Below are 13375 nucleotides of genomic sequence, written 5' to 3' on the forward strand. Positions count from 1 at the left end.
GCACAAAAACAAATTACTATGAGATCTAAGAAAAACAATCACTGATTACAAAGAAAAAGAATCTTCATGAAATTCTGAAAATTATGGACAATGTATGTACTATAGTGTTACATCACACATCAATAATGTAATTTAGTGAAGTATAATGGTGCACATATTTTTAATTGTCAATGCAATGAGAAATATGATATCACAGTCAGCAAAAGGCAATATTAAGTACCATAAAGAATATAAGTACAAAGCAGTACCCTAGGAAAACATTTATTTTCTAGACTTTACCTTCTTTATGATAAACATACAACAGTTCATGTCTAAAATAATTATTTGCAAACAATATTGTTCCTTCAGCGTGTCAGTGGAAGACCACCAACAGATACAAGGAAGCCCTTTTGTACTCAGTAACATATTATTTAGCACCTTAATTGGTTAATGAATGGAGTACTTATTTCTAGTGCTAACAATATATAATGAACAGCAATTCCTTAACAGTAATAAATGAAAAAAATCAATTTAGTACATCAACTTTTTAACAATAATTTCCTTATCGCCTTCTGTTTCAATATAATTCTTAAAGACAACAGTTATTCATCAGACTTGGCTTCTGAAACATTAAAAATTTGTCATTATGTTTGTACTTTTAATATTATAAAATGAATAATAAATATTGCACATATGACTTTTGTAACATGATTATAAATACATCAGGTTATGCTCTCAATTTTTCAAAGACATCATGGATACTGTGTGATGCAAACAATGTGTTTGGCTTGGTTGGTTTCACATTATTTCACACTCACACCTAACATCAAATCACATTAAAGTTAGATAAAATTACATTTCACTGTCATTTTCTGGTTCTTGCTCATCTTTACAAACCGAACACTAACAATAGCTATGAGCTATGGCAATCCCATTCCTGACTTTCAGTAAAATTTTTTGTAAATTCATTATTTTCCCATTCTTTTATGTGATATCTCTGTATTACTTCCCATCCTAAAGGAATTGACATGCTTTGAAAGACAAAGAAAATCTCAGATTCAGTATTCCCAAAATGCTTTTATGTGTCAAGATTATTTTGCATTAATCTTTACTTGAAAGAAACTGATCATGAAATACAATCAACTATCACCTATGGAGAGATCACATAACAATGAAACCATGTAATGCACTTTTATGTCTTTGTTTTAACAGATCACATGGTAATTAATACTGCTAAAAGCTAATATTCAAGTACACATTTTTGACTCCAGCACTATTGCTTTTCTTAAATTTGCTTCACTAAAACGTGAAGCTGACAGTTACAACAAAAATGAATAAACAGAGGCAGTGAGCACGCATGACTATCACATTACTCTAAATACCCTGAGTCTCCTGTAAACCATGTTTACAGCTTGTGAAACTAAATGTAAAATATCAAAAAATATTATCACAGCTTGTCTTAAGATTTAATGATATGGTTATAACCACGGCAGTTTGTAAATTCTTACACCGCTGCAATTGGGTAAATACAGCACACAATGGAAATTGCAGTATAAAGAAATGAAGACGATTCAAGTTTTTCCTGTAATATTTCAACTTGTTTCCGAAATTCCAATCTTGAATAGGTACTTAATAATTTCTGCATCACAGCCGTGGACCCCCATCTCTCTCAGAATATCACCTGGAGAGCGGTCAGCATTTCTTGAGTCACCAACAGGAGAGACAAATGACATTCTAAAAAGAAACAGCTTCTGAAGAATTTCAGCAGCAATGGACTGCAGGAAGAGGATCAATGTTTGGTCACTCTGAAAGAACTGTGGAGAAGTTTCTAAGGATGACAGAAATTGCCCTGAATATGCTGGTCCAAAGAGCTGTTCTTTTGTTATATCCAGTATTGTCACCATGTTCTGAAAATAAAGCAAGAAGACAATGAGAACTTTAAAATGTTAGTGGCAATTGGTTATTAATATTCACTTCAGTTTTTGACTTCACTCTTAGTTTCAATAAGCACAGTATTCAACTACACTGGGATTGATATTTTGTAAATTAAAACTGATAAAATCACATGATAAACACTACGGATTTCAGGAGCAAAATTTTTATGTGGCTTCTGCTACAATCTCTTGGTGGACAGCTTAAAATCATAGGCCAACTAGCTGCATCCACAATTTTCACTTTGTAGTTGTGATTGAGGAAACTAAAATTGATGTCTGCTTTAGATGAAAATTAATTAAAATGCCTCCCCCTTCACCTTTGTCTCTCCTCATCCTCACTACAGATGGGTCTCTCTTTTACTACTGCTGAACGACCTGCCCCTCCTTTTTAATCTTCTACAAACTATCCCTCGCTCCTTCCTGACAAAGGAAGCTAGGTAGTGCGTCTCTTTTTCCTTTATACATTTGTATCAGCAGCACTACACATTTCAACAACTTCAGATAAGTATTGGCGAGTATTTCTGTCATATAATTTATTAGTTATCTCAGTCAGATTTCCCTCTGATACAAATAATTTAAACTACCTCTTTCAATAGACATGTGCTACAATCACACTCAGGAGATTCAGGAGACAATCACACTCAGGAGACTCAGGAGTTACATGGTTATGTAGGGCACAGTTCACAGTGAAAAATATCCCAACACTGGAGTCGTCAGTTTAGACAGAACAAGCCACGGCTGTTGTCCTAAAAATCAATAACAAACAAATTTTTAATCAACTGGCTGCCCAGATTTATCATAAATTAAACTTAACTGCTGTTGTCGGTCTGTTCACTGAGGTTTGTAACGCAGTATTCGCCTTGGGGTTCTAGTCACCAACATATGCAGAATGTGAAACTTCCTGGCAGATTAAAACTGTGTGCCCGACCGAGACTTGAACTCGGGACCTTTGCCTTTCGCGGGCAAGTGCTCTACCAACTGAGCAATGTATATAGGTAGGTTTTGATGAGTGAGTTTGTGAATGAAAATGGTTCGCAGGAGAGCTTCTGTAAAGTTTGGAAGGTAGGAGACGAGGTACTGGCAGAAGTAAGGCTGTGAGTGCCGGGCGTGAGTCATGCTTCGGTAGCCCGTTGGTAGAGCACTTGCCCGCGAAAGGCAAAGGTCCCGAGTTCGAGTCTCGGTCGGGCACACAGTTTTAATCTGCCAGGAAGTTTCATATCAGTGCACACTCCGCTGCAGAGTGAAAATCTCATTATGCAGAATGTGTTGTTTCTATTCCTTCTTGGTCCGTGCAGCTTAATCTCACGTATATTTCACAGCTAATTCTGTCCTTAAGTATTGTTCCCAATTTTATCCTTTCTGCTGCAGAGATTAAAGGAACTTAATTTCTGGTGTTTTCAGTTCGCTAATATCTCTCTTTGTCAAAGCCCAGCATTCTTCTCCTACAACAATGTGAGAACAGCCATTACTTTGTAAAATTATATCTCAGTATCTGTCTTCAGATTCCTTTTTTGAGGTCCTACAATTTTTGTCTCACACAGTCTCTGACAGCTATTTGTTTCATTTTTTATATCTCTAACTACTCAAAGGTCACATCAAAGCTGAAGTATTGGAAATGGGACACTTTCTCCAATGTTTTCCAACAATATATAGAACTGACTTACTTGATTTCACTCCAAGAAAAGTTACAATTTTAAATTTAGTTACTGAATTCATAAAATTATATGCAGAGCTCAAGAGGTTGAGCTTATACACTGCACATCTGTCTTCAACTTCTTGAAAAACTACTTCATGAGCAGTGTAGAAAGCTCTTCACGTATAGTTGGATTCCTAGTTTTATTCCCAAATGAGCATTGTCTGCTTTCCAGGTTTAGTTTGGCTAGATCCCTCCCTTTTCTGTTAATGTCTTTCATCAATTTATACTCCATTTCTGGGCTTCCATGTATGTCATACACTTTTCTGCTTAGGAATGCATCCAATGACAACTTGTATGCTTGCTGACCATTTATGTTTGTTTTTTGATTCAATGTATTACTGTTTTGTTTCTTTAGTTTTTAGTCAGTAATTAATTTCCGCATGTTTTATCCTTTTCGTGAACTGCTCTTTTATCACATCTTCCATATTTTAAATTCTTTTTCCCCCTAGCATTACTTTCATACTTCACATTAATTTAGCTGATTTTACAAGTGGACCTTACTGGCTGCTGTCTTCAATTTCCTTCATATTTAAAGAACTTGCACGTCAGTACATAGACATCAGTTCCCTAAAGCATTACAAAGCAATTCTCAAAAACAAAAAACACTTCAAAAAATTGACTTTCTAATCATGATATCGATGGTTCAGTTCTTGTTATAGGTTGATTTTTTTATATTTTTATTTGACTTCAATATTGTTGAAAAAAATGGAAAATGCATGTACCAGCTAAGTCTGCAGGTTGCACTGATGTATTTGACCATGAACGACACCTGTGTTATGTCTTCAATATGTTGCAAGAGTCAGTCATGGTCAGAGCAGTGTTCCATGTAGTTGTGAGTGCATTATGTCGGAGCTAAGTGAATTCGAACATGGGCAACGTGTTGGTGCTTATATGATGGATTCTTCCATAACCAAGACGCATCCATAACCAAGACGCATCATATCAAAGATTTATACCAAAAACAGGAAAGGGGAAAAACATCATCTGTTAAGTCACAACATGGACAAAAGTGGGCTTTGAGTTACCTTGATATGAGGTCATTTAAGAGAATTGTGAGAAAAACTATGAGGACGACAGTCACTGCAGAACTTAAGATCACCCACACAAACCTTGTCAGCAGCAAAACAACACAAAGGGAGCTCCATTAGCTGGGAATCACACGGCAAGCTAGAATTCCAAAACCACACATCAGTGATGCAAATGCCCGTAACAGGAAAATGTTGTACCAAAGCCACAAAACCTGGAACAATGGACAATTTCTGGCTGAGTTTACATTGATGTATGCTGTCTCAAGTCTATGCTGCAGACTGCTTGCTGCCAAGAGTTGAATATGGCAGGGGTTCTGTGATAACCTGGGCAGTCATATCGTGGCCAGCTTTTATGACGATTATCAAATGGCAAAAATGGCTCTGAGCACTATGGGACTTAACATCTGAGGTCATCAGTCCCCTAGAACTAAGAACTACTTAAACCTAACTAACCTAAAGACATCACACACATCCATGCCCGAGGCAGGATTCGAACCTGCGACCGTAGCGGTCGCGCGGTTCCAGACTGTAGCGCCTAGAACCGCTCGGCCACCCTGGCCGGCTGACGATTATCATCTTGGTTCATGCAGCTGGTGTGAAGTTGTAAAATATATTTATTGTTCATATACAGGGTACAGACTAGAGGACACACAAACAAATCATTATGAAGAAAGAACTCAACATTTTATGTAGTTGAGTAAATATGCAATAGAAAGAGACACTCTCCAACTCCAAGATGTGATACTCATCATTTCACAAACAGCACTGAGTTGCATGGTGCATGTGTGACAATGACAGGGCACACTTACATGTTGGCAAACTACACAGGTCCACAGATGATTCCTGATGTCATTTTCCAGCAGGATGATGCCACACCCCTCTACCATGCTGATATTACCACGTTTCAACGTAAGATGTTTCCTGAGCACTTCACTGGAAGGTGTGGGCATACGGGGTCCTGTTGCCTGGAACCCCTCAGTCTCTCGATTTGACTCTGCTTTATTTCAGTGCACGCGTGTTTATCAAGGACATGTTTATGGAACAAGGGTTTGAGATCTGGTAGATTTGAGACAACGGATGTACACCAAGGTATGTCATACTTATGAACATGTGGCAAGAAGTGGGGTACTGTTTTGATATCTGTTGAGCTATGAATGGTGCCTACATTGAAATGCACCAACAAGCATAAAAAAGTTTGAGCTCCTGTGAACAAGATCAGACAAATAAAGTTATAAACTATAATAGGTACTGAAATATAAACTTATGTTTTTGTATACTTCTTGCCCGGGCACCCTGTATTACACATCCTGTGCAACCAATAAATAATTAAACTAAAAAATATGTTTAGTAATATTATATTTATGTTTCTAACATCATGTTGGCATTTTTTCATAATCTCTAGAAATAAAAAAAATTATATTTTTCATTTTTGCACCAAATTTTAAGTTATTATGAATACTTGCTTTTTCACGTGATTAATAACAATGAATAAATGCTACTTTTATAAAAATTATGATTCAATAATTGTTAATTAACTTCTCGATTTGATAATAAATACTGAATTCAAATAAAAGTTTAAAATCTGTTAAGTGTATTGAAATGTTTTGCACTTCACAATTGTCAGAAATCTTCAAAGTCAGTTTTTTAGTTTTAGTGTTTTTGAGAGCTACATCATACTGCTTCACAAAATCGATATTTGACTTTTAAGTCCTGTACGTAATAAGATAATTGAAGATTCTATGTCCATAATGTCCCCTTGCTGGTATTGCATCTTGAACATTCCATAATTCTTTAATGATATCTTTTTGATTAGTTGCCCATTTTCTCAAGTTCTTGCATCAGTCTGCATTGGTAAAGATACAGGACACTTTCTTCTTGCAACAGGTGTACTTAAAAGCTATGTTGCTTTCTCCAACTATTTTAGTTTTTTGTTTCACTTTCACACATCTTGCTCTATTTGAATTTTAACTTAAAATGATACTGATAAATGCCCAGATTTCTTATTCTGTAAACACATGTACCCACTACCCATGCAGCTTATTCCTTTTTTTCTTTTTCTTTAAGATAGGCTGTACAGTTATCTTAATAGCAATATTCAACACTACACAATCATAGCTTGAGCCCCCCCCCCCCCCCTCCCCTCGTGTTGTTATCATTTATGTCTAGGCATGGCTGCAAAATTCAACATGCAAAGATATGCACAAAATGTGACTACCAGGAGGACAGTTTGTGAAATAATGTGCACATTGTCTAACAACAACCAATTGGAAACCTACACAAACAGTAAATAATGAGAGGTTAATTACTGCACACAAGTATATTGCTAGATTCTAACTGATACATATAACACAGTAGCCATTTGAAAATAAAATAGATTTATTTACAATCTGAATAATGATAGTGACAGCCACAAACTCGCACAGTAGCATGAGATGTTAAACAGAAGTGTTAGATAAGGTCAAAACTTCAAGAGTCCAGGATTTCTGGTTATTCAGTGTCTGATTTTCTCTTAATAGCAGAACATCTTCCACTGACATGTTTACACATACCTGAAGTTACAAATATTATGCAATATGTAATATTATTTCTTTATGATGAGCAATATTAATTATTACTAATGCATACCTTGTCTCTGGAGCTAATCATATCATGAACAGAAATGCGTTCTGGAACACAGACCCCAATCAGTTGATATGAATTGATATGTGATGAAACAAGTATTCCACGATGCCACCTATAAACAGCAATATTTTACTGTAGGAAAACACAATCATGTTGTAATTAAGGAGATGCAAGAAGTTTGGAAGACAAATTACCTAAGAATTCTGACTACCTCTTCAAATTTCACAGGAAATAATACTACCAGAGCATCTATTATCTTGTTCACCTTCTTCTCCATTGCTTCACTTCCAGCAAGGACAACTGTCCTCCCAATAAGAATAGAGTACAGTACATGATGGGCAGCCTTGGGAAAGCTCTTGAAGAATTTCAATAAATTTTTTCCTGCCAATAATAATTTTGTACTCAACTTATCATTATTAAACACATAAAAATTAACTGAGAAAAATCAAATCTGCAGCTCTATAAATGAAATAGATATTTATTTGAACCTCCACTTCAAAATTTACAAGACTTTCACTAAAAATATCACTAAGCCCATAGAAAAAAAAACACTGGATTTAAAGTAGGTAAAGGAACAAGCTGGCTTTAGAAATGTATACAAAACAGTGAACCACTTGCAAGACAAGAATGAAATTACACAATGAAGTAATGAGCATTAATTAGCATTTTGCCTGAGATTCACACATTTTGAGAATTCTTTTAACTTAGTTTCTACAAAATTTGCACTAAAACCCGCAGAAGCAAGGAAGCAATGCAACATGCATTAGTGTGCTGAAGACTAGATGTGTAATTGCTGCAGACTCCATTAGACCTCATCTGGATAGTGGGAAACTTAAAATCGAAAAAAGGGTCAGGCGAGGAGATTACATATCACTAAAACTATTTTCGATGTCGTAGAGGAATTTTTCAGATCATTAAATCTAAAATGGAAGAAAGTATTGATGACACTGAACGCACTACCTCTAGTGAGGATACAATAAAGTATAATCAACACAATGGAAAGTAAACTGTACAAATTAATGAGGAAGTTCAGAACCAGTTGATGAGTTTTTGCATTTAGAGCAGACATATAGAACAACTACAAGAGGGGCTAAATAAAAATGGCCCACAAAACACTTGTAAGATTGATGCGGGCAACTGGAGAAATGGAAATCACAGAAAATTCTGGAAATCAAGCTTTTGATTGCTGTCACATGTCTGTTCAAGTGCATCTCCGACATGCTCTGTCCTGAGCAATGTGCTGTTCGTTACATTTGACTGAGTGAGAGGATGGTGGTGGTGGTGGTGGTGGTGGTGGTTAGTGTTTAACGTCCCGTCGACAACGAGGTCATTAGAGACGGAGCGCAAGCTCGGGTTAGGGAAGGATTGGGAAGGAAATCGGCCGTGCCCTTTCAAAGGAACCATCCCGGCATTTGCCTGAAACGATTTAGGGAAATCACGGAAAACTTAAATCAGGATGGCTGGAGACGGGATTGAACCGTCGTCCTCCCGAATGCGAGTCCAGTGTGCTAACCACTGCGCCACCTCGCTCGGTTGAGTGAGAGGAGTAGACATGTTTAGCGAGCTGTTGGATGCAACACAAAAAGGTGCTCACAACAAAGTGATGAGTGTTCATTGTCAAATTTAACATGAAGCACAATTTCTGGAGAGCACATACTGGAATGTTGGCACAAGAGTTTAAGATGGACAGTGTTTTGGTAAAACCTCCAACAAAGTCTGTGGTGTAAAACTTAGCAGGAAAATGGCAGAAAACGGACTCTGTAGTGGATAAAAACATAACTTTACAAAACGATTTTGAACACCAGAAAACATTTCTCAAGTGACTCAGATCAGTATTATTTTGCCCTTACTAAAGACAGACAGCAAAAAAATGAACAAACAGATGAGTAAAAATGGCCTACAGTTATTCTGGTAAATTAAACAGTGTTTCAAAACAAAGATCCTGGATGTTTAGAAAAGGAAAGTTTACAATTAGAGTGTCTACTACTGAATTTTTACTTATGGAAGAGACACATGGACATTTAACACGAAACCTTTTAACAAATTGAGGATTGATCAGCAAGCAATGGAAATATGAATTGTGGGAATTAATAAAAGAGACTGGAGGGGGGGGGGGGTCAGAGAACAGCCAGGAGAAGACAACATAATTACGACAGTGATGAAAATAAAATGGATGTAGGCAGGCAACAAGATGGTTAAGAACCACATAAGTTATTTGCTGGACTCCAAGAGATGAGAAAAGAAAAGGCAGTGATCCACTGGAAGGTGAACAGATTACATTAGAAAACAAAGGAGCAATGTGGATGTGTTCCACTGAAGACTGACTGACATGTCTACAAATAACATTCATACAGCAGTGAATATAAAATGACTGAGAATGTACCAAAATTTCAGCATATGCCGACATGTGTTTCTTTAGTGTTAAAGAAATTATTATACCTCCCTCCTCTTATATGCTACGTGAAAACATGAGATTGAACCTTGATACTGTTACTTAATGACTGACCTACATACCAGTCTCTCTTCTTAGTCTAACAACAGAAAATACAAGATGTAATACAACAGTATGAAATAGGATAGACTGCTACTCACCACAGGGCAGAGGCTATTTCCTGTAGTAAAATATTTGATGACAGCAACATGTTTAAACATCAAGTTCAAAATTTACTGTAAGAACACAGTTCATTGCTGCATTTTTTCCAGTATTTATCATAATCACAGATACATCAAACACTACAAACAAAGAAGGCTACTGGATTTATTCTGTACTTAATGTACACTCTAAAAAAGAATAAAAAAAAGAAAAATGCACCATGAAGGAACTATCCGAATGGGATGAAAACCAGCAAATGTGATGTACATGTACAGGCAACAAATAATTACAATTTCAGAAAAGCTAGATTTATTCAAGGGAAAGAGCTCTACAAATTGAGCAAGTCAATAACATATTCGTCCTCCTCTGGCACTTATCCAAGCAGTTATTTGGCTTGGCATTGTTGGATGTCCTCCTTAGGGATATCACGCGAAATTCTGTCCAACTGACATGTCAAATGAAGCTGGTTGGAGAGCCCTGCCCATAATGCTCCGAATGTTCTCAACTCAGGAGAGATATGATTATCTTGTTGGCCAAGGTAGGGTTTGGCAAGCATAAAGACAAGCAGTAGAAACTCTCACTATGTGCAGGTGGCCATCATCTTGCTGAAATGTAAGCCCAGGATCGCTTGCCACGAAGGGCAACAAAATGGGGTGTAGAATATCGTTGACATACCACTGTTCTGTAAGGGTTCCATAGATGACAATGAAAGGGGTCTTGCTATTAAAAGAAATGGCTCTGCAGACCATCACTTCTGGTTGTCGGGCCGTATGGTGCATGACTGTCAGTTTGGTATTCTGTCACTGTTGGCGATGCCTCCAGACATGTAAGCAGCCTGGAATCTCATTGACTAGAGTAGAATTGTCTGCAGTGATGAGTCCTGCTCAGAAGCCCTGAGCATCAGTGCAGACATGTCTGGAGACACCCCAGACAGCGATGAGATAGAAACTTGACTGTCACCTGTCATATTGTCTGACAACCAGGGGTGATTGTCTGGGGTGCCATTTCTTTTCATAGTCGGACCCCTTTGGTTGTCATTTGTGGCATCGTTACAGCACAGCAGTGCAAACAAAAAGATACAGGCATTGAATTAAGGATATATCGGCTACAGGGTGGCTACATTGTTTTTGAAATACAATTCAAGTAACTTCCCATGAGGTAATAAACAAGTGGGTGTGTTATATCTGTGCAATTTTTTCCTGATGCCTCTTTAATATAACTCATGTGGTAGAAATTAGAAATCCAGTCAAAATATTTCTGTTTTTATACTGGCAGGCACAAAGACACTTACAGCATAAATATTTTGAAAAATTTTTCACCTTTTTACCTGGTAGTCCATTTGGTAGTTGGCTTCTGCTGCTGTCCCATACACAAAACATGAATAATTTTTGCTGATCACTATCCAGATGCTGCAATGGTGATTCAGATTCTGCCCAGCTGTCTGGTTCAGAAACATCAACATAACTTTCACAACTTGGTTGACTACTTCCATTGCTTTCTGAATTGCTGCTACTACTGCTCCGCTGTTTTTTAATCACTATATCACTGACCGATTCTGGGGCAGAATGGTAACTGCTGCTTCCTTCATTTCCACTAACAACCTAAAAATAGACTACAAATGTAATGCAGATGCTAAATCCATGTACTTTTAACACTATTCAAACACACACACGCGCGCGCGCACACACACACACACACACACACACACACACACACACACACACACACACACAAGAGCACCTGCAACAAACAAAAAATTTAAAAATAAAATTATGTTCATCATGAAACTTCACAAAATATAAAAATGAAATGAAGCACATTCATATGTTTCTCTGTTCCTTTCATAATTTACACATACAGATGAGTGGTAAAGTAGGGTGCTTTGCTCAGATAAAATAAGTTATGCAAAAAAAAAATAATAATAATAAATAAATAAATAAAAATAAAATAAAAATAAAAAGACAAGGAGTTTAGGGTCTTGAGAGGCTAGGAAGGTTTCCTGTAGATGACCGATAAACAGGCTGGAATATGAGTGTGCTGAGCAGATGCCCATGGCTGTGCTGTGGAAACGTTTGGTTACCTTCCCTTCAAAGGAAAATTAGTTGTGTATTAGGATAAAGTTAGTAAGATATATGAGTAATGAAATAGTGGGTTTGTAGTCTGAATAATGTTGGGAGAGGTAGTGTTCAATAGCAGGAAAACCATGGGCATGAAGGATGTTGATGTATAGGGAAGTCGTGCCAATGGTGACAAATAGGAATCCAGGAGGTAAAAGAAGTGGGGATGGTGCAGAGTCAGTAAAGGAAGTGGTTGGTATCTCTGACGTGGGAGGTTAGATTTTGGGCAATTGGTTGGAGTTTCTGGTCACTGAGGGCCAAAATTCTTTTAGTGGGTGCACAATAACCAGCTCCAGTGGGATATCCAGTATTGTTGGGTTTTGAGTATTCTGGGGAGAATATAAAAGGTGGGTGTGCACATTATCAAAGGGGTGAGGAGGGAAATGGATTCAGGGAAGTGGTTCTGTGAAGTGCCTAAGGCTTTAAGAAGGGTTTGGAGGTTATTTGGACTTCCAGGATGGGATCTCTATGGCACAGTTTGGAGGTTGTGAATCTGACAATTGGCAGAGGCCTTCCACCAGCTAGATACTGTGATTCACAATGACAAATATGAAACATTTGTCTGCACAGGGTGACTACTCAAACTTGGAGGGAAAAAAAAAGAGGACCCTGAGAATTCCAGGTGTGGGGAGGAAGATGGTATCATAAGGAGCTCCTGATAAATTAATGATGAGTGGGGCGGGTAGATAATGACTTTCCTTCCCTCTCACTGAGGTGTACCAACCTTAAGAAGCAGTAGTTTAACTGTAGTTTTTCAATACAGATAATTTATATGAAATAATATTCATAAGATTAACACACTTTGAAAGATTAAATATTTTAAAATTTGTGATTTTTAAAACTCAATTAAAATTAAATTTCAATGCTAAGTTAAAAACACAGTATTCTCTGAGATTTTATGAAATTCCTGAAATTCTCTGAGACTTCCCCTATTTTTCCAGGTAAAATGTAATTCCCTGAGAATTCCATGTTTTCCAAAGAAATTGCCACACTGCCACAGGTATAATGATTACATCAGGATCTGTTTTGTGACTGGGTATGGCTATCCTTTCTTCTGCTGAAGGGTTGGTGTTCTTAGGAAGGGATCTGAGGATGGATGGTGTGCCCAAGTTGGAGGTAAGGAATTCCTGGAAGCAGAGGTTTAAAATACCGCATCAGTTGTAAATTTCTTTATTTTCACATGACTGATTTTGGACAGTTATAAGCCCATCTTCTGGAGTTATACTGGAAATAGCAAAAGACAAGAGATAATTTTCATACACTGCAACACACATAAAAAACAAAACAAAAAAATTTCTAAAAAGTTTTAAAAACTTTTAAAAAACATTTTGAAACTGCCGGTCGGGCTAGGTGCTGTGAAACCTATGTCAATGCGAAAGTGGCACCAGACAGTACTACGGATGACT

The 13375-nt window shown here is 37.2% G+C and overlaps 1 protein-coding gene across 1 annotated transcript in view; it reads right to left on the minus strand.

The window, feature by feature from the left end:
* Positions 1 to 203: 203 nt before the first annotated feature.
* Positions 204 to 13375, minus strand: part of LOC126234789 (guanine nucleotide exchange protein smcr8b-like) — a 96528-nt gene continuing 83356 nt past the window's right edge. Inside the window, exons 9-12 of the mRNA XM_049943538.1 lie at positions 11180 to 11453; positions 7454 to 7640; positions 7263 to 7371; positions 204 to 1886 (exon numbers count right to left, since the gene is read on the minus strand). Of these exons, the coding sequence (XP_049799495.1) occupies positions 1572 to 1886; positions 7263 to 7371; positions 7454 to 7640; positions 11180 to 11453 (885 nt within the window). The 3' untranslated portion in view covers positions 204 to 1571. The remainder of the gene's footprint in view (positions 1887 to 7262; positions 7372 to 7453; positions 7641 to 11179; positions 11454 to 13375) is intronic.

The sequence above is a fragment of the Schistocerca nitens genome, chromosome 2 (assembly GCF_023898315.1).
Source record: "Schistocerca nitens isolate TAMUIC-IGC-003100 chromosome 2, iqSchNite1.1, whole genome shotgun sequence".
Taxonomy (NCBI): domain Eukaryota; kingdom Metazoa; phylum Arthropoda; class Insecta; order Orthoptera; family Acrididae; genus Schistocerca; species Schistocerca nitens.